The 20,613-nt window shown below is 44.2% G+C and overlaps 1 protein-coding gene across 4 annotated transcripts in view; it reads left to right on the plus strand.

Annotated features, from left to right (window-relative positions):
- The first annotated feature begins 855 nt into the window (after positions 1-855).
- The window catches only part of LOC108293752 (kinesin-like protein KIF6), a 106,681-nt gene continuing 86,923 nt past the window's right edge, over positions 856-20,613 (plus strand). For 3 of the 4 annotated variants that reach the window (XM_017515287.1, XM_017515288.1, XM_037733783.1), the window contains exons 1-2: positions 872-1,194; positions 12,206-12,261. In XM_017515287.1, the coding sequence (XP_017370776.1) occupies positions 1,088-1,194; positions 12,206-12,261 (163 nt within the window). In that variant the 5' untranslated portion in view covers positions 872-1,087. Of the gene's footprint in view, positions 1,195-12,205; positions 12,262-20,613 lie in introns of all 4 variants that reach the window. The other variant, XM_017515289.2, reaches the window with a different exon arrangement.

Below are 20,613 nucleotides of genomic sequence, written 5' to 3' on the forward strand. Positions count from 1 at the left end.
CTGATTCGTTTAACAGATGTATTTTGAGCACCTTCTAAATGCCAGATGTTGAACAAGACACTAGGATTCACCAAAAGGAAAAAGAACTATTACCTTTACCGCCTGAGAAACTTACATTTCAGCAGAAAGGATTGTCACGTGAAGTAGCAGTGTCCACTGGGCTGTGTGAGTTTTAGGTGTATTGATAAGGAACACGGTGGAAAGCGTGTTCTGCCTAGGCTTTGACGAAAGCTCCACGGAGGTAGAGCTACTGGATGAAAACATGGGAAAAGGCCTCCCAGGCAAAGGAACCAAGGGCAGAAGCATGAAAAAAAAAAATGGCTCTGTAGATGCATCCAAAATCCAGCTGCAAATTCAGCTCTCACTGAGGGGTTCCAGGCACACATCTGCACGGACCCTCACTGCAGGAGGTGGTGAGGAGGAGAGCCTGGTCCTGGCTGGACTGACCCCGGGTTTCAGAAGTTGAACCAGTAGCAGGACCCAGCAGGGAAGGTTGGCCTTTATTGGCAAAGGCGATACAGGATATTGAAGTTAGATATGACCTAGGGACCCCTGCTATGGTCAGCTCATGGGTCTTGTGATTGAGAACCCAACTCCTGAAGAAGAGCCAAGACCCCTCACTAACCACAGGAAACAAGAATGAATTGTTAAACAGAGACTAAAAGCAGAATTTTCTAGATGCCATCTTTCAGTTTAGATTATAATTCTTTTAACTAAATGCCTGGAAATTTAACAGAATAACAAAATAGGGCATAACAGGAAGAAATGTGGCACTGAACGATGGCAATCCAGGGCTTGGCGCTCTGGTTTTCATTTCCTCTGAGCAGATGTTCCAAACCCCACCCCCAACAAGTCACATGGCTGTGCAGGCACAGTCCTGGCGGGGTGCAGCGGGTGGTGCTGGAAGGGCCTCCTCGGCTGGTTGGTGGCCAGCTGGAAGAGCCTGGGGCCACCTGTCTGGTCAGAGCCTCTCTGCTGTGGGCTTCTTGGAGCCAGGGCTGGTTTTGTGGTCTGACTAAAGTGACAATGAAATTAATAGGATCCTGATGCTGTAACTGAGGCCATTTCCCTGTGTCTCCAAACAGGAATGAGAGAGGAAATGTCATTAGGACGCCAGGAGGCCTTTGAAATCTTCAAGAGGGACCACGCTGACAGCGTTACCATCGATGACAACAAGCAGATTCTGAAACAGAGGTAAGGCTGTCTCAGAGAGCAACTGGCCCTCCGAGGCTCAGCCAGGCCAGCCTGGAGGAGATCTGCTACTCTATCCTTCCTAATCTGCCCAGCCTAACTTTTATAAGAAAAGCATAATGTTTATTCAGTTTCACATTTAATTATGTCCAGCCTGGCACAATTCTCCTTCATGTGTGAGCCTCATCATCCCAGTACTATTCGGGTAAGCAACTTTAGGGCAGGGTCTGCTACTGACAGTATCGACGTGATCTACAGTTCTCACATCATACATTCATTCTCATCAGCCTGTACTCCATCCGTGTCTTACTGTTCCAAAGGAGGGGGAAAAAACCTATGGGTCAAATTATATTCTTAGAACTGCAGGCACTCCAGCTGTTCTGGAGAGCAGTCCTGTACTTCTTAGTCAAAGAAAATATGTGTATATCTTGTACCCCAGAGGCCTTTGGTGCCTTCTCCAGGCCAAAATCAGAGCAGGCAGGATTATCTGCTGACATCTTGTCAGACAGGGCTGTGTTCTGGACCCCTTCAGAAGAAACTTACTTAGAGGTATATCATTTATTTTAGCTAGTCTGTGAGGTATACACATATCCTTAAGCTTTACCAAACAGAAACTCTGTCAGATGTAGAGGTCTAGAGCTCGGAAGAAAGAGTGAACTCTCATATGTCACATGGGACTCTGGATCCTAGCACATAGTAAGTTTTCAAGAATTATTTGTTGAATTAAAATGAGATCCAGGTTTCAGAGTCATATGACCACTCAGGATGCCTAAGAAGTAGATGAGCTCTCAGGAGGACATGTGGCAGTGCAAAGGCAGAAAGAGGAGGGCCATAAGGGAAAGGACGAAAGGAAAGGGAAAGGGAGAGGAGGCCATGATGGAGACTGAGAAGAAGCAGAAAGAAGATGGGAGGAACCAGGAGAAAATAATGTCCTGAGAGCCAAGTCAAGGGGAGAGCCAGCTCCAAGAAGCAGCAGACTGTCAGTAGTGTCAGATGCGACAGAGAAATAAGGAGGGAGCCGGGAAGTGCACAGAGGTTTGGCAACTAGAAGGCCGTCGGCTGGGCTGTGGGGCATGGAGGACTGAGTGAGAAGAAATGTCACTGCATTCAAAAAATTGGCGACAGATGAAAAATATAATTTTTTTTTTTTCTGAGACGGAGTCTCACTCTGTGGCCAGGCTGGAGTGCAGTCATGTGATCTTGGCTCACTGCTGCCTCCACCTCCCGTGTTGAAGTGATTCTCCTGCCTCAGCTTCCTAAGTAGATGGGACTACAGGTGCACACCACCACACCTGGCTAACTTTTTGTATTTTTAGTAGAGATGAGGTTTCACCGTGTTATTCAGGATGGTCTCCTGACCTCGTGATCCATCTGCGTCAGCCTCCCAAAGTACTGGGATTATAGGTGTGAGCCACCACATCTGGCTGAATAACATTTTTAAAAAGAACAAAGAGAGGTAGCTTAAGTAGAAGGGAAGTTGCTTTCAGGATGCAAAAGAATTGGCTAAGATTACAGGCCGCAGAATAAGCCAACAGTAAAGAGAGAGGTAGAGAAACAGTGGGAAAAGCTGATGCAGCAAGGGCCCTGGAAGACAGGAAGGTAGGGAATAAAAGCTAGGGAGGTTAGCCCTGGAAGGGAGCGAGAATGAAAAAACAAATCGAGATGGGGCTGACACTGGCACATTGAGAAGAGGAGGGAGAAAATTAAAGATGATGTCAGTTTTCTCTGTGAAAAAGAAGTTGAGGTAGAATAAGAGACTGGAGGGGGGTATTGAAGGTTTAATACAGCAGCCACAGGGGATGGGAAAGAAGGTCAACCGGGAAGAAGGAAAAAGAAAGGCAAAAAGAAAAGCAAACAGCAATGAGAGTCGAGGGCCCCGCCTCGACTGTCATCATGGCTTTACACTTTAGCAGGGTGCAGATCTCAGCTCATTCAGGAATCCAAGGAAGGGAATGGAAGTATTTGGCTCTGTATATAGAGAGCAGTCCAGCCCTTCCTAGTCAAAAGAACTACATGCTTCCCGCTGTGACCCAGCAATTTCTCTTCTAGGTATATTTCCCTAGAAGTTCTTATGCAGGTTTGTAAGGGGACATACATGAGGCGGCTGTGAGCAGCCTTGGCTGTTCATGGCCAAGAGGAGTTGGAAATGAGCAGGCACATAGAATAATGGGGCTGCTTCATGAAGCAGGATGCAGCAGGTGGGAGTAATGGATTAGGTGTGTGCATACCAATTAACGTAGATCTTAAAAGCGCAGCACTGAGTAGCAACACGTCATTCAGATGAATTACAAATTGATCCACAGAAAGCAAAGAAAAGCATGCAAACAAAGAGATATACTTTATCAAAAAGGGATGCTTTATGAGTCCCTGATATACTTTAGCATACTTTGCCCACAAGAATGGGAACAGGGCATGGGGACAGAAAGGGACGAATGAGGAAATGAATAAAACAAGGGGTTGGGGAAGAAAATAATGTGAATCCAGTGAAGCTAAGGACTGTCTCCCTAGAAAGGCGGGCATATGCACATCTGCACAGATTTTAGCCTGTGAATCCAAGGGTTTCTCAAGCATTCTAATCCTTATCCATGTTGTAAGCCATGAATTTTTAATGTGGCCAGTTGGATGTGTTGGGGCAGGATACCTCAACTGTCTGAAGATAAGCACGTCAGGCTAGCCGCCTCATGCAAAAGACTTCCAAAGACCCTTCAGCCACATCTATATGGGAGGCTTCTTTGCTTATACCAGGGACTCATAATTCCAGCTTCATATTAAGACAACTCACGGAGCTTTTAAAAGCCACCAAAGCCTGGCCCTGACTCCCCAGATATTCTGATTAAATTAGGTGCAACCTGAGCGTCTCTTCTTAAAAAGCAGATTCTAGTAGCAACTAGATTTGAAAACCACTGGCTTAGACAGTGCCCAGAAACCGTGAGATCCAGAATCTCTAAGATAAGATCTCCAAAACCCTACAGGTTAAAAAGAAATTGCCAAGTGATTCTTATGCACGCTCAAGTCAAAGAACCACTGACTTAGGGAGAACATAGCACTTCATCTTTCTTATTCTGAAGTTGGCCTTGTTTCTGGTTCTGGTTTGTAACCTGAGTTTAGGTCTATTTTCAACAGGGAAAACGGAGTTGGGTTGGGGATGAGTGGGATGAGGATGCTGTGGCCTTCCAAAGCTTCTAATATAGAGCTCACTTAACTCTGTACAGTAGAGTTCTGACAACCCGTGTGAGAAATGTGCTTTTGGGTTTAAACATACCTAAGTTATGCATGATGGACTGGCAGTACTGATGATCCCATCTTCCTTGTGGCCATATTGCAAGGGAACTAATAAAACTCACACAAGCTTTCTTCTGAAAAGAGGTTTTCCCAGCAGTAAATCAGTCCTTTTAAATCAAATGAAAAGTCGGAATACCAGCCCATATTTTTTTTAAATTTCAACATCTGTTTAATGTTATTGTAATACTAATCATTAGAGGATTATTTGGTATAGGGGATGTAACCCAGAACCTACCCCTTTCTTAGGGTTGGAGCTCTTATTTGTATCGATGGAGAGTATTGAATTATTAGATATTATATGTTCATAACTGCTTAAAGAAGGGGAATAAGAAAAATGTTCTTGTATGTAAACAAATAACTTCATAAGCAGGGTTTCAAAAACAGACATCAAAGGAAGGCCTCACAGATGCCCATAGGGGTCACTTCCATGCCACCCCTACTTTAGGAAATGCTCTTCCAGTAACCCGGACCCCTTCCACACATTTGCTTCCATTCCTTCTAGTAACAGGAAGGACTCGTGTGGCCCAACTGTGGGAAGACCAGCAGTTCTGGGAAGACAGACACAGGCTGGAGGGAGTTGACTCAGGGTGAAATTCAGGTACGGCTTCCTGCCTCGGCTCTAAGCCTCAGCTTTCTAATAGCTGTCAATAACCAGGACCCACCATCTGGACTCCCATTTTACCCCAGATTTCTCATGTCAGGCTAATTCTATGGTCTAACCATGCTGGTTTGGGGACATTATGTTGGCAAAGTGCCACTAAATAGGGGCTGGAACTAACTGCCCCCACGCAGAAGCCTTGAATGAATTCAGCCCCCCTACCCCATCGCAAGTAGGTTCTGAGCACAAATGTAGGGATTATTGGTGACCCACGATCTCTTCTGACTCTCTCAGTCCCCTCAGGGTATAAGAATTGTTTTAGAGTTGCAGGAGGGAACAATGGGTGGTTTCCCTATCTTCTTCATTCCATGTTATTTTTTTTTTAAAGAGACAGAATCTCACTCTGTCACCCAGGCTGGAATGCACTGGTGTGATTATGGCTTACTGCAGCCTCAGTCTCCTGGATTCAAGTAATCCTCCCACCTCAGCCTCCTGAGTAGCTGGGACTACAGATGCATGCCACTACGCCTGACTAATATTTTTTACTTTTTGTAGAGATGAGGTCTTTCTATGTTGCCAAAGGTGGTCTCAAACTCCTGGGCTCAAGTGATCCTCCCCGCCTCCCTGGGCCTCCCAAAGTGCTGGGATTACAGGTATAAGCCAGCGTACTCAGCCCCGTGTTACTTAATAGAAAGATTTTTCTTCCCTTTTTTACTGCACCCTTTGCTGCTCTCACAGAGAATCTCTAGCATCTCTAAGCTCTGGTCCTCAGTCTGAGGAAGTCATGCTGCCTGACTGTGACAAGAGAAATAAGATGTTGGCACGTTAATAGGATGTTTGCCCTTTGGTGAACTAGAGCATGTGAGCCAATTCTTAAGCCGGATTTTTCAGCAGAGGACAGTTGCAATTCACAATCACTACATTTTCCAGGCATGACTCATCCCTATAGTATATAATAATGTGAAGAGAGGCTGGAAACCCCATGCTTGGCAAATACCAGTGCCCAGGCACTGTAAGCTAACTTTCTTTTGTGACAGATTTTTCATACAAACTGAATCCCTCAGTCTCAGAGTCCCATTAAATAACACAAGAAGAAATAAATGGGAAGATTAACAGCTACTAGAAATGAAGGTGTTGAGAATGTGATCTAAACAAAGCAAAGCCCCCCTTCACTCAGTTGGGTCTTTCTGACACAGAATGGAGCAGCCATCTAAAACCAAAAGGAAAACAGGACCGAGGGTGGAGAGAAACCCTGTGGCACCATCAGGAGGTAACTCCCATGGCAAGGAGGAGTTTCCTGGCTCCCATTAGACTTCCATTTTAACCTTTATGATTTTTCATTTCTTTTTTTTTTTTGTATTTACATATTTTCTGCTGAACTAAAATTATAAACTCTGAGAGCAGAGATTAGATTAGAATCTTCTCAACCCCTCCACAATTTTAAAAGCAGTGCTGGCCACACACACACAAAAAAAGGGTACTCAAAAAACACTTAATTGTTTGTGAATGACAATTTGGAATTGACTTTGAGACATCTTGACAGCCAAGAAAATGGCTGGAGAAGACTTATGGCTTCCGAGAAGCAGGAAGATGCAGCAGGCTTCTGGAGGGTCAGGGGAGGAGCTGCTTGACCCAAGGCAAGAGAGGGAAGCCATGGAGGGAGACATGGAACACAAAAGGAATACTGGCATTTTTTAAAAAGCATAAGTGGAACAAAGGGTGAAGCTTCATCACAACAAAGTGGGGGCAGCCAGGATACGAGTTACAAGTTTACAGATGAAAAAAATGGCAAAATATAGGCCTAGTCTTCAGTCCTCCTCTCTGATGGGGAAAATATTGGGTGTTTACTCTATGAAAAATCAACATATTAACTTAGCTGTTCCAGATAAGAAAAGTGGGAAAGATATTATAGGAGCCCTTTGCCCTCAAACACATATTTGTCCCCCTTCCCCCATCCTCAGGAAGCAACCTCAGCTAGCATGACAGGACATCTGGGTGCAGAGGCTCTTGGGGACTGAGTGGCTGTGACCACCAGCTCCTCTCTTAGGCCCATAGATAAAAGCAGTCATTGCCCACAATCTCTAGTGAATGGCGTGTGGAGTAGAGCCAGCTGCTTCCCCAGTGATGAGTATCTCCACCTGACACACACCACAGCAGGATGGGATTCTTTCTGGAACTGGTCTTGGAAGTTAACATCAGATTTTCCCTCAATTCCCCCATCCTTTCATTCCCATTGAAGATGAGAAACTCGGCAACCATTGTGAGTGCCTTTGACCATATTGACTTGCAGAGATCCCTTCTAATCCTTTGGCTTGCTGAAACAAACTATTGTCTGTGGTTACTGCTTCCAACACACTCCCAGCTCACAGTCCATCACATTCCCTACAGGGAGTTCCTACTCTTCCACACACAAAAAATGCATTTCCACACATGCCCTTTCCACATCAACCCAGCCCTGACAGGCATCTCATTCTAATCCTAGAAATGAAGAGCCTGAGACCCAGCTGCTAAGAGGTGAGGTAGGCATGTGATTTTACTTCTGACTTCCAGTCCAGTGCTCTTCACTTGCACACGTTGCCTTTGCGTACACACTTGCTCACATGCTTATCTTCTTTTATTCTACAAATATTTATGGAATGCCTACTAGCTGCAAGCCCCTGTTCTAAGCCCCAGAGATAAGAATGAATTAAGCAGATGTGGTTGCTGTCCTCATGGAGCTCCCAATATTGAAAGGGAAACAAACAAGTCAACAGGAAATTCACATAAAGTATGCTGTCTGCCTAGAAGTGGCAGAAGTGCAGGGTGCTGGGGAGCACCTGGGGGTGTCGTGCATTGTAGACTTGCACAGTCCTGGAGAGCTATCCAGAGGAGGAGACATCGCTGTGGAAACACAGCGATGTTTCCATCGATGAGGGGTCAGGCATAAATTAGCCAGAGGAAGAGACAGGCTCCAGGTAAAGGGAACATCCCTAAGATGAGAGACAGTGTGACACTTGATGAAGCTGAAAGAGATTCAGGCCAGCCTGGAAAGGTTGTGGGGGATGGAAGAGAGGAAGCTGGAGAAGGCAGCAGGAGCTAGAGCATGAAGAGTCTACTTCACCATCTTAGGGAATTTGAACTTTCTCCCGAGGTCACTGGGGAGCACTTGAAGAGTTTTGAGCAGGGGAGTAACAGGATCAGGTTTGCATTGAGAAGAATCACTCAGGCTAAAATGTGGGGACTAGCCTGCAGACAGGCAGTGTGAATGCAGGGGAAGGAGCAAGCAGTGGCTGCAATAATCTGGGAGAGAGATGGCAGCGTTCTGCTCTCAGGCAGTTGGAGCTAAGTGGAATGCTCTAACAGATACTGAGGATGGAGAATGGCTGAGACTCCAGGATTGAGGGAAGGCGCTAATGGAGAAAGGGGCAAAGGTTGGTGTGCAGGTTACTGACATGGGCCATCCGTAAGTGATGGTGCCATGCATTGAGACAGAACCAACAGGAGGAACAGGGGAGCCGTTCAGGGCAGGTGATTAGTTCTTTTTAGTTACCTTCAAGGTATCAAACAGGCCATTGGATACCTGAGTCAGGAACCAAGCCAGGGCTGAAGTGGAGATTTGAGAGATGTCAGTTGAGATAGCCAAGGAGACACTGGCATATGGGGACTATCATTTGAAACAATGATATGAAGCAGGGATGCAACAATAGGGAATACCTATAGGGAGCAGGGAAAGTGAGGAGTGGACCTAGAACAAAATCCTGAGAATTACTGACATTCAAGGAATAGGCGGCAGAACACATCAGCAAAGGGGACTGCGAAGGAGATGCCAGAGAGAGAGGGGAAAAAGCAGGAGAGCTGGAGCCCTTGGAAGCCAATAACAGAGCACTTCGTCGGGGTCTGCGAGTACCTACCTGGCACACTGTGGCAGCCGTAGATGAGGACGGCTGAATGTTATGGGAAGCCGGGCTAGTAGAACACCAGGAGCATTGCATTCCAAGCCCAGCCCCTGCCCCTGCACAGGATTGTGTGTGCAGGTAAACACGGCAGCTGCCTACCTCCACACTACCTTACACTCCCCAAAGCCAGCCACACAACTAATGATGCCCTAATAGGAATGCTTTGGCACCAGTAGAAAGAAACCCTCAGGTGCTCATCAGTGGTCCTGGCTGAGTTACAAAGCCTTCTCCCTGCCCCTCCTCAAGGTCCAGCCTCATCGGCATAGGCCACATCTCCTCTGCAGTGAACAGCACCTTAGGATATTGTACAGAGGTGCAACGTGCCCTTAGCCAAAAGTTGGCTCCCTGAGCCATCTCATGGATGAGGCTGTGCCTTTTAGAAAATCAGGAGGCAGGAAACTCCCTCTGGTGAAGTCTAGGTGAGCAGAACTCAGATGAGGCGCAGTAGGAAGGGGAGCAAGTGAGGAGGGAGGCAGACTTGGGCTGGCTGGAGAGGCGTGGAGATGCAGGTGGGCCAGGAAGAACGTGGCAGCACTGAAGGGGTCTCCCCGCTTTCTTGCATCTTTGCTAACTGAGCCCTTAGCCTTCTCATCTCTCCCATCATCCTTGACACTTGCTCTTTTCCTCTCCACACTCAGGGTTGGGCCTTTCAGAGTTTGTCTTGACAACCAGAGATCAGGAACACATGTGGGTGGGGTGGCCTGGAGTGGTGACAACTTCCAGAGTGACGGGAAAATGGTCTCATGAAGACTGCATGGCCCTCAGACCACGCCTTTCCAGTGGGAAAGCCCTTTTTAGCTCAGGACTGGGCTGCAACAGAGAGACGGGAACAGCTCGTGGCTTTCCCCACAGTTTCTGCCAGCTCTGGAGCAGGGCGGCTCTTTGGAGAGAGTTGACCACAGCACTCAGCAGCTCCCTCTGCCAGGCTCCCCAGACATATCTGCGCTCTGCCAAGGCTGGGGGACTCTATCCCAGGCCTGTCGGGGCTTCCCTAGGCAGCGCTACAGTGGAAAGTCCCTCCCCTGCTCATGCTATATCTTCCCTTTCTATCTGTACTCTGGTTTCCTCTAGCGTTAATGTGAATTTCAGCACTTTTGCACTCTTGCTGTTGTACTTTCCTTATTCCAAAGAGTCTAAAGCTTCCAGAACTCTATGGAACAGGAAATAAGAGGAGTCATTCATTGAGCAGTGCGTGACTGTCAGATCCTATCAACCCTAGGTAATAGGGACGGACAGAGCAGTGATGAAATGGTCACAGGCCCTCCCTTGACAGAATGGAGAGTTGAAGATGGTCCTCATCTTCTGAAGGGCCTGCAGCAAACCTCGCCTTGTGCCTGCCCAGCAGCAGAGGCCATGTGAGCCCACAGAGTGCAGCACAGTGACCTGGGCATCATGTCAATGTCTGAATTGCATCAGGTGGAACTGTATTTCTCCCTAGAAGGCAGCAGGCCATCGCTGAGGAGAGGACATACAGAATCTACAATGAGCCTGAACAGCTTTAATAAGGGAGCCAGAGGCAGAGTCCCAAGAAGCTGACATTGACAGAAAGTTTAGTCCCCTTCCCTGGAAACCTCCTGTCTGCAGTCCCAGGCCAAGCAGACAGATTTGGAAAATAGCGATGACATAATTAACACTTCTTTTCCATCGAACACAGAGCAGTCATGGCACTCTGGCCTTTGCTTATGTTGTTCCCCTGCCTGGAATGCCCACCTCTGCTCACTTCCTCTAACACAACCCTAGGCAACGAAAGTGTTCAAAGATGAAACAGTAGGATATCTGGGATTTGCTGGGCTATGAGAGAGTGTGAAGCGAGAAGATGAGAGGGGAGGAGGGAGATAGCTGAAATAAAATTGACAATTAATAAAATGTGATGCTGGGTATGTTAGCATTCATTCTACTATTCTATTTCGTGTATATTTGGAAATTTTCATAATAAAACATTTTCTAAAAATTTCCATGGATCCGTAAAACCCAGGTGTCTCCCACCTTGTATGTGATGCTCTCCGGATGGCTCCCCACTCACTCATAAACAGGCCACTCCCCGGTCACACGCTCATGGCATGACCAGCACTACCCTAGGCACAGTCATTTAATTCAGCTCTATTAGGTGCTTGCTTTCATAGGCTGTCAATGGTCTCTTTAACTTCATGGCAGAAAGGAGAGGGGGAAACAACTAACATTTCATGAGGGCCCACTACGTTAGGGACTGAACCAAGTGTTTCTCACATAGGCCATGTCCCATCGGCTTCTCTAGCACAAAGTTGGCTCATCGTGGGTGTCTCATAAACATAGGAATCACTCACTAAACATTAGCACAACAATCTAGTGCACTAATATGCAGCCATGAAAGGTAGACGTCTCATGATACAGAGAAGGGCTTATCTTATAATGCTAAGTGAAAAAAACATCAGGGCACAAAATGATATCTGTAGTATGATCCCAACCCTATAAAAACTGGCTCTATGAAAGACTGGGAGGGTGTGTGAATCAAATGTGCTTATTTCTGGGTAGAGGAATACTTGGGCATTCTTTTTCTTGTTTTTATATTTTCAAAATCAGGTTTAATAATCATATATAACAGGAATCAGCAAAATTCTCCTACAAAGGGCCAGGTAGAAAATGTTTCCAGCACCATAGGCCATGCCGTCTTGTCATATCTACTTACTCTGTCTTGTAGCATGAAAGCAGCCACAGACAATGCATCAGTGAATAAGGGTGGCTGTGTTCCAGGACAGCTTTATTGGCAGAAACAGGCAGCAGGCTGGATTTGTCTCATAACTAGCTATAGTTTTACCACCTCTGATATATTACTTTATAATCAGGAAAAAGTTACTTAAGTATATATTCTTTGGCTATAAGATCTTGGTATCATAATCAATAGATCACAGTACAGAAACCTTACAGTCAGGCTTTATTCTGGTATCCTTATATCATAAAACAATCTAAATTAAAAGTCCTAACTGAGAGACTACGAGAATGCAAATTCTGTGCTGGATAGAGTAAAAATTAACAATACCTATAATTTATACCAATTTCATCTCTGTTTTTAAGCCTAATATATTTTACTTATTTATAGCTTTTCTTTTGTCTTTTAATGAAGTTTCATCATATTTTAGTGAGCTCTCAGAAATCTATTATTTTTAAAACATCATGTAGGATGAACAGAAAAACTACAATTTTCATTTTTTTTTCCCTCCAGATTTTCTGAAGCCAAGGCCCTGGGAGAAAGTATAAATGAAGCAAGAAGTAAAATTGGTAAGCAGATTATATTCTGTGAGCCTCTTTCAGAAACCATTTTCCTGGTGGAAATCAGGTCATGATGTGCCTCCAAATGGCCACGAAGCCCCGTTTCAAGAGAGCCCTGCCAAGGAAGCCGCTTTGAGGGCCTTCCCTAGGAAGTGTGTGATCCCTCCCACCACCCATCAGGAAAAGTACTTTCTTCTTTCTAGCGCTTGAACTTTTCATCCTCAGGCAGGCCTGAGCTCCAGCATCCCAATGAGAGAATCTTGCTTTTCCCTCGTGCGTTTCAGCAGTAGCTCAGCTAGTCATAACTGCACGGATACAGTGAGACGTCATTTCGTATTTCAAGTATGGTGAAACGCTCTTACACCTCCGAAAGCTTATACTTAGCATTTTTGGCAAAGGTTGATATTTTAGCATCATTCAGTAAGCTGGTGGGAGGATAAGCAGCAAATACAAGCCATTGTGCTTTCCCAGGATGGAGGCTGCCATGGAGGGCTCCCCACTTAGGTGAACACCTCTGCAAAGGTGAGATTAAGGCAAGAGGCAACTCAGTAAAATGTGCCTTGAATCCTTTTTTTGTTCGTTTGTTTTGAGACAGAGTCTCGCTGTGTTGCCCAGGCTGGAGTCCAGTGGTACAATCTCATCTCACTGCAACCTCCACCTCCTGGTTTCAAGCAATTCTCCTGCCTCAGCCGCCCAGGGCAGCTTCGCAGAGGGGATCCCTGTGCCTTACCTCCGTGCTGGAGAAGGCAGCAGTTACTGGTTCACAGCTGGCCCACTAGGTCTCTCCCACTACCTCCTTTTCTCCCCCTACATGTGACGACAGGACAGAACCCACTGTGAGCATCCTCTTTAATTTTTCTAACAGAATATAAAAATCACGATAGGCTCAGGTTGTCTCGGTCAGGAGTCAGGAGCCCCACAGTCCCCTCTGTGGCCTGAGACAGAAAGGGGCTGAGGTAGTCAGACCCAGAGCCATGCCCAGCAGCCACACTCGGAATCCTTGTGTCCCAGGGGTTCTTGACCTAAGGTTTGGATCTTGATAGGTGAGAAATGCCCCTATATTCTTACTAACCTCTAACTGAACTTAGCACCACTTCAATGATGAACCCAGTGGAAGTCACAGAGGCTTTCATGTCACATCACAGAGGGGCAGACTTTGTAATATTATCTTTGTGCTCATCAGTTCATAAAAATTACAAAAATTACAATGGTTATTAGACTCTCCACTAGGTCTTTTTATTTAATACATTTATATAAAAGTACATAGATATTTCTGTATCACAAAAGGTTTTACAATTTTGATAACTATTTCAATATAATTGGTTTCTCTGAAAAGCCTATGTATTTTACTTTATGCACCAGATTATTATCGTGAGAGGGTCAGGTCATCAGACTGCCAGAAGATCCCTGGCACAAAAAAAAAAAAAAGATTTCAAACCCCTTTCTTGACCTGAATTCCAGAACACCCTAAAACTGCATGAGAAAAACTGGGGATTAGGAGCGTTTGTATTTTTCTGAAGATAATATCCATCTATAGCTTATCTGATTCTCAGAGGGCCCAGTTACCCAGACCCATAAGGAAATTGATTCTAGGCTCATCTCCTTCAGGTGGGAAGGCAGACACTCTGCTGAGGGGCAGCCCAGTCCCAAACAGCAGGCAGTGATGGTCTACCTTTGAAGGGGAGGCGGAGGGGAAAGGGGAAGCAGACTTCAGTGGAACCGGGGCCAATTGGTCAGCATCCTCTGACCTCAAGGACCCAGTGGTATGTTTTTATCCTTGGAGGGATAAGAGAAAATATCTTGTATAAACTGCTTCTCCATAAGAAATAATATAAAGTTTTGCTCTTAAAAAAATCTTACTCTGTAAATCAAAATAAAACTGTTCCAACATTAATGAAATATACTAATGTTGGAAGGCACCAGTTAACTATACTAATATACATAGTTTTTCAATCTGAGTACAATGGAAATAACTACAAATTCCCCATAATTTTGGTGCAATAACGTATGTCGGTGGAGCAAGTTTGCCACATTCTGAAGATTAGGCAGTTTGGGGGCTGCCTTAAAAGCTGTTCAGGTGTGTCCTGCCCAAGAGCCAAGGGCTGACCAAGTGAGGGCTGTAATTGATCTGCCCAGGGAGGACGACTGCTGTTAATTCATGCTCAAGGGGTCCAGATATGCTAGGAGAAGACCTGGGCAAGTAAACTTTTGTTTTTTTTTTTCCAGAAAATAACAAATAGAGTTCACACCAATATTGAGATTCAAGCTTCCCTTGCTACCAAGAACACAGTTAATTCAGTGATGCCTATAAAGCTAATGTTAGTCTTCACTTTATGCAAATAACAAAGTGAGATCCATCTCCTGGCCACCTACCTTTCAACTGTGCTCTGATCCAAGGGTCCCAGGTGAATGGGTCATTGAGACTCAGCCTCATTACTGAAATCAGCCCCTCATGGTGCTTGGCCACGGGGAGTAACCTGCCATCATGACATCTCAGACACCAGGTTAGGACAAAGGAGGTATAAGGTAGAACTTGTACACACATTTAAAATTTCCAAGGCAACCTTGAAGGACACTAGTTTCAGGAAATTTAGGATGTTACTGAGTGCATTTTTTCTTAGGGAGAAATGGAATCAAATGGAATTTGCAGTCCTGAAAGAGTCCCTTAGTGAATCTAGGAAGGAGGAGGCAGGAGCATGGCATGAATGTGCCCTGTCTGCATGGGATGGTGACTCAGCTCTGCTCCCAAACTGGGCCACATCCTGCCTCTGGACCCCGAGGCAAGATTGGGATGCCAAGGGGCGCACATGCAATTGGCCTGCAGAGAAGAAGCAAAAGCTGTATTTGTGAACTGCAAACCAGTCAGCCCACGTGTTTAAAGTTCAGGTTGTCACTATCTCGAGTAGTTTGTTTTTTCTCTGACATTGTGATCCACAGCTGCCTCTTGAGTTGCCTTCTTTCTCGAAACTCCCTAAAGTCTATCAATTTAGTAGTGACTGTATAATACCTAATTTTTCTGTGGCATCATCAGTCAGTCAGAACTTCCATATGATTTCCTTTTCTTAAAAGTAGCCAACCCAACTAGGGAGATAAACCCTTGCCACAAACTCCTTTTTTGTCTTTTTCTAGATACCATTTACATCAATCCTGGTGTTGAAATAAGTTGAAATAAGAAGTGTAAGGAGTTACCAATTTAAAATCTCCCTGAAAATAATAGAGTCTTTGTTTCTGTCTGAGAGCCATCTTTATTGTATTTACCTGTCCATATACAAGATCATTAGGCTGCTTTTCTTCACATGGGCTGGGGTTTTGCACACATTCATAGACACCCTGCTTCCATCCATGTCTCTAAAAATGCCACTGAGCCCAAACTGGGAAAAGAAGTAGACTGCTTTAGAGGTGGTGGCATAAGCCAGGCATGCTTTCACTTACTAGAGTCCTGGCATTCATTTTTTTTACATCACTGTTCTACCACTGGCAGCATTGTCTTTGGCAACAAAGGACAATGAATGACCGTTCACTGGCTTAAGGCCCACTCCGGGCTCGTCCAGAAACAGCTGCCTTGCAGGCAGGTGAAGGAACTTGACTGACACCTCTCGGCACCTCGTCATCCCTCCACAGACCCCTCCAGGCCTAAATGAAAACTCACATCACAGGAGGCTGCACAGCGGGTTTTCAATTCAAAAATCACAGGGAGTGTAATAGAAGAAGCTGTTAGTGAGAGGCAAGGAAAAAAAAAACTAGAAAAGCTAGCAAAACATTCTGGAAGTTTTTTCCCCTACTCCAAATTCAAAGGACCCCCCCCCCCGCCCAACCCCCCATTTGACCAATGCCCTTTTAAAAAATGTTTCTTTTGTACATTTGGGATTTGGGAAAATCGCTTCTCAGATCTGGGTCTCCATTGGCAGAATAAACGGGACTGTTTTTGCTATTTGTCAGTCCTGTGCATGTTCTGTACTTAACTTCATTGGAGGGTTACTTCTGGAGCTACCTCCGGCATGTCTGCCTCTTGTATCTTACCCTGGAGGAGGGAAAAGACAACATCTAGGTTGTTTTGCTAGATTACGATGACCCGGATCAAGTATATCCTTTTGTTACTATTTGTTGCCAGCTCCAAATTACAAGGACAACACCAGCAGGAACAGCAGCCTCCAGAATTTATTGAGCACTTCCTCCATGCTGGGCTGAGAACTTGACCTATGTTACCTCATTTAATCCTCACAGGGAGGAGACACGCCTGTCAAGTGGGTTTTACTGTATGTGTGACAGACTCTAAGAGATGCAGTTTTTACACTCTTAACACCTGTGTTGTCAGGATGCATTTAACCATCCCATTTGGCTTTTTTTTTTTTTTTTTTTTTGACATTTTAAAAATGTCTGTATTGGGGATTGGTCTTCTAGTTGACATCGTCTTAGATTCCATGAAATATGGCATTTTCATTGTTTTATAGATTTTTTTAAATAAGTTGTAATGAAGTGGCCTTCATAAGTGGCCAAACTAGAATTTCAGTCCAACTCCAGAACTTTTTAATACTATATATGATCTCTTTAAATTCACATTTACCTGGCTTTGACATTGTCTTCTGAGTTTAAATTTCTCTCGGTTGTTATTCAGTTTCCCTGAATCTTTGGCCTTTAGCCTACCTGATATGCCCAACAAAAGACTCAAACTAGACCCCAGCTCAGGAGCTTTGAGCATATCCCACGAGCGTGATTAATGACAGGTCATCTTCGGCACATTGGGGCCCAGTTGTGGGAGTGAACCAGGCTAAAGTCCCCCCTGCCCTTACTCTCCATCTGACGCGCACCACACAGCATTGCATCTGCCCATAGTTTTCCCAGTTTGCACAAAGGTGCCCCATGGGCTTCCAGCGGCCCTGGTAGGATGCCGTGTCCCACATGTGTTTCAGTTATCATTTTCAGTGGTTTGGAGAACAGAATTGAAGGGCTATATTTTCAGGCTGCATACAATTCCAACTGAATGGGTTTACTGATGCTTCAAAACATACAAGAGAATTCAAAGCATAAACCTAGATGTGGTTTAGTAGGAATAGGTGTAATGAAATATTTGTTCTTATATACCAAAACCAGCACAAATAAGGATTCAAGAAAGCCTGATTAAGGGCAGCCATAGGAGTCATCGGGGACCAGAAAATAAAAATATGTTACCATAGAGTAAAAAAAACCTCTGTATTCTCAAAAGTAAGAAATTTAAAAGCCAAGACGTTTTTTCCCTCTACCCAGTATTTCCATGCCTACATAATACTGCATTTCCTCAGTAATTCCAGCTACCTACAAGACTATAAATGGTTCAGAGAAAAGCAGGCAAAGGGATGATTTAAAAGTTACAAAGTAATTTTTGATCTATTAAATGATTCACCACATATTTATTTTCAATAACAGTCTCTGCTAGTGCATTAGAGCATTTAGTCTGATTTTTTAAATTACATTTATCAAAAAATTCAATTAATTTTTTGCACCCAATTTGCATTGGTTACAATGTGTGAGTATGAGAATAAAAGGAAATGTGTTGTCTCATGTAACTGGAGAATCTAAGGAGTACAGTTGGCTTCCAATACATCTCGCTCTCCTCTCTTCTCCTCTCCCTCCTTGTCTCGGGTTATGCTTGACTACATTGTCTGACAGCCTCTCCCAATTAGTGGCAAGATGCCCCTGGAAGCTCCAAGTTTACATGGTCTTTAAAATTCATAATTTCAGTGAAAAGGACCTTGCCCAACCACACTGGCAAAAGTCCCTGGAGGGACAGATGATTGACCTGGCTTAAGTCATGTAGCCATCTCTGGACCAATCCCTACACCAGGGGAATAAAATGCTCTGATTGGCTAGGCCTAGATCATGTTCCCACTCCTCAGGCAGGTGCTTAGCCCATCTGCACCACATAAACTGAATGCAGTTTTTAAGGAATAGAGCAGATATCTTTCTCCAAAGGAAAAAATGCTAGGCACACAAAAATTATGTTTACTACAGACCTTACAGAAATTTGTCTATGGCCTGAAATAAGAGACGTCTGTAAAGCAATGGGTAGTGGTTCTTATGAGAAAAGACAACAGTTAGACTTCTTTATCCTGGAAAAAAAGAAAACTGTGAATGGGGAGTTTAAAAATTGGATTTAAGTATAGGTGCTATAGTGGAATAAACGCGAAATGACACACTAAAAAATCAGGGATTCTAGGGAAAGTAAGATGGAGGAAGACGGCTGAGAACCCATGCTGCTTTATAACTAGAACTCTAACAAAACCAGCTACAACCCTATTAAAAATAATGATATAAATGACATGTTAAATTCCTGATACATAAGGAAACACAATCTATTATGAAAACATCAGATTTTTTTTTTCCAAAATAAGGTTATCATGATAGAAGAGTAAGGAAGGGTTGAGGCTGCTGAGAGAGGGAGACATGAGCAACATGCACAGAGATGGGGGAGAGCTTCACAGTAAGCAATGGTACGAGACAGCACACAGCCACACTGGGCCACAAAAGGAACGTAGGGGAAAGGGGACTGCAGTCAGTCCTGCATTCCTCCACAGCTTCCTAGGCTCAGCTGTGCCAGCCTACTTTGTATTCAGCTGCTTTTCCTTGCTGATGCAAAATTTTAACATATAAGGAAAAAATCCAATGTGAACAAATGAGACTGTGTATTACACTGACATCACTTCCCTGTTAGCTAATTGCATGTGAGATAATTCCTGTTAAAGAAATATGGTTGTAAGAGAACTGACTGTTACTTGATTATATGCAGGGGGACCCATAAATTATAATTCAGCTTTAAAGAGACCCAAAAAAGGAAGAAATAATTTGCGATTGTATTGAAAATTTATTTGATCATGTGAAAGAAGATTTTGACAAGAAGGTAATTAAATGATAGAGATCATGGGACTCTTGAAAAGCAAGACACAAAAGCATCTTTCTGAGATGACTTGGGTATCTAGAGATGAAAAGAGCAAAGATGACTTGTTAAGGCCCCTCTGTAACAGTTCAGGTGTCACTGAAATTGCAGAATATTCCAAGACATGAAGTTATCTGAGTAACAACCCATAACGATTATGACTGATATCTTCATGAAATCGAATGTTTTGCTGTCATAGTTTGGAGATCAAACAAAAAAATGATTTGAAGCAATTTGGAGGGCTAGCAAGAGTGAACACTAATAATTATCATATATAGAGAAGGAAACAATGATTTGGTTGAGCCAAAAAAAGATAGATTGCTACCTCCCAAGAGTACTGACAGAATAGTCTTACCTGGTTGAGCTAGCTCAGGTTTAGGATCCATGTGTGGTGATGACAAGAATCTCATTCAGATACAATAATAAGATCCAAGACTCCTCCAAGCTGTAATAGGAGCTGGAACCAGGATCTGGAGAGCCAAGAGGACCCAGGGTGGCCCTAGAGCCCAGTGCTCTGCCTCCATGTGTCTCTGAGAGCCTCTTGGCCCCGCTATGCCTGTCTGCTCTTGTAGCTGGCTGACCCTGCTGACCATTGGTCCTGCTTTCTAATGGCTTTGGTCTTCCCTGATCCCAGTTGTACCTGAAAATATCCTTTAATATTCTGTCCCCAAGGCTAATGAGTTAATTATTTGCTTATTTCTTAGCTCAAAAGTATGAGAAAGAGAATTTCACTGGCTCAATTTGTGTCTTCTAGGCCTTTAGGACAGTACTGCTGGCAGGCTTAAGAATGTGCTGCTTTGGGGTCAGGAACATACCCATGGTCCAGGAAACTGTGACCAGGAAGGAAGAGAAGTCTTATATGTCAGAAAGTGGCCACCTAGGTAGAAAAGGGGAGGAAACTCTCTCTTTTAAAAGAGCATAGGTATGACAGGTGCAATGAGCGATGTCACATATGCTCTTGGTTTTATCTCAAGGAGGGCTGTGTCAAGATTTTTTGCTAGTTCAGCTCTCATTAGGTGACTTCAATTCCTTAATTTCCAAGTTCTCAAAGAAGCACCTCACTACTGCCCCCTTGTTTTACCAATGATAGTGACTAGTCTTTGTAAAGTACATTATAATTTACAGTACATTATTATTTTCGTACAGTCAAATCCATTGATCTTTTCTTTTATGAGATCCTCCATTACTTTCATACTTAGAAACGGTCAATGTAATAACAGTAATGGTAGGTTGTTCATTGTCAGGGATCTGTTTAATACCTTCCTAAATTTACTTAAGGGTTTTTTATGTTGTTCAGTTTTTCACACTCAACTCAGTTAGATTTATTATAGAATATGGTATGTAAGCTGAGGCTCTAAGTTGAATCTTTTTCAAATAACCAATTTTCTCAACACCTATTTCATTTTAATGAAATGCCTTAAAATAAAATTTCTTTCCCTTATAGGAGAGTC

This window comes from Cebus imitator, unplaced genomic scaffold (genome assembly GCF_001604975.1).
Source record: "Cebus imitator isolate Cc_AM_T3 unplaced genomic scaffold, Cebus_imitator-1.0 Scaffold546, whole genome shotgun sequence".
In the NCBI taxonomy this organism is placed as follows: Eukaryota; Metazoa; Chordata; class Mammalia; order Primates; family Cebidae; genus Cebus; species Cebus imitator.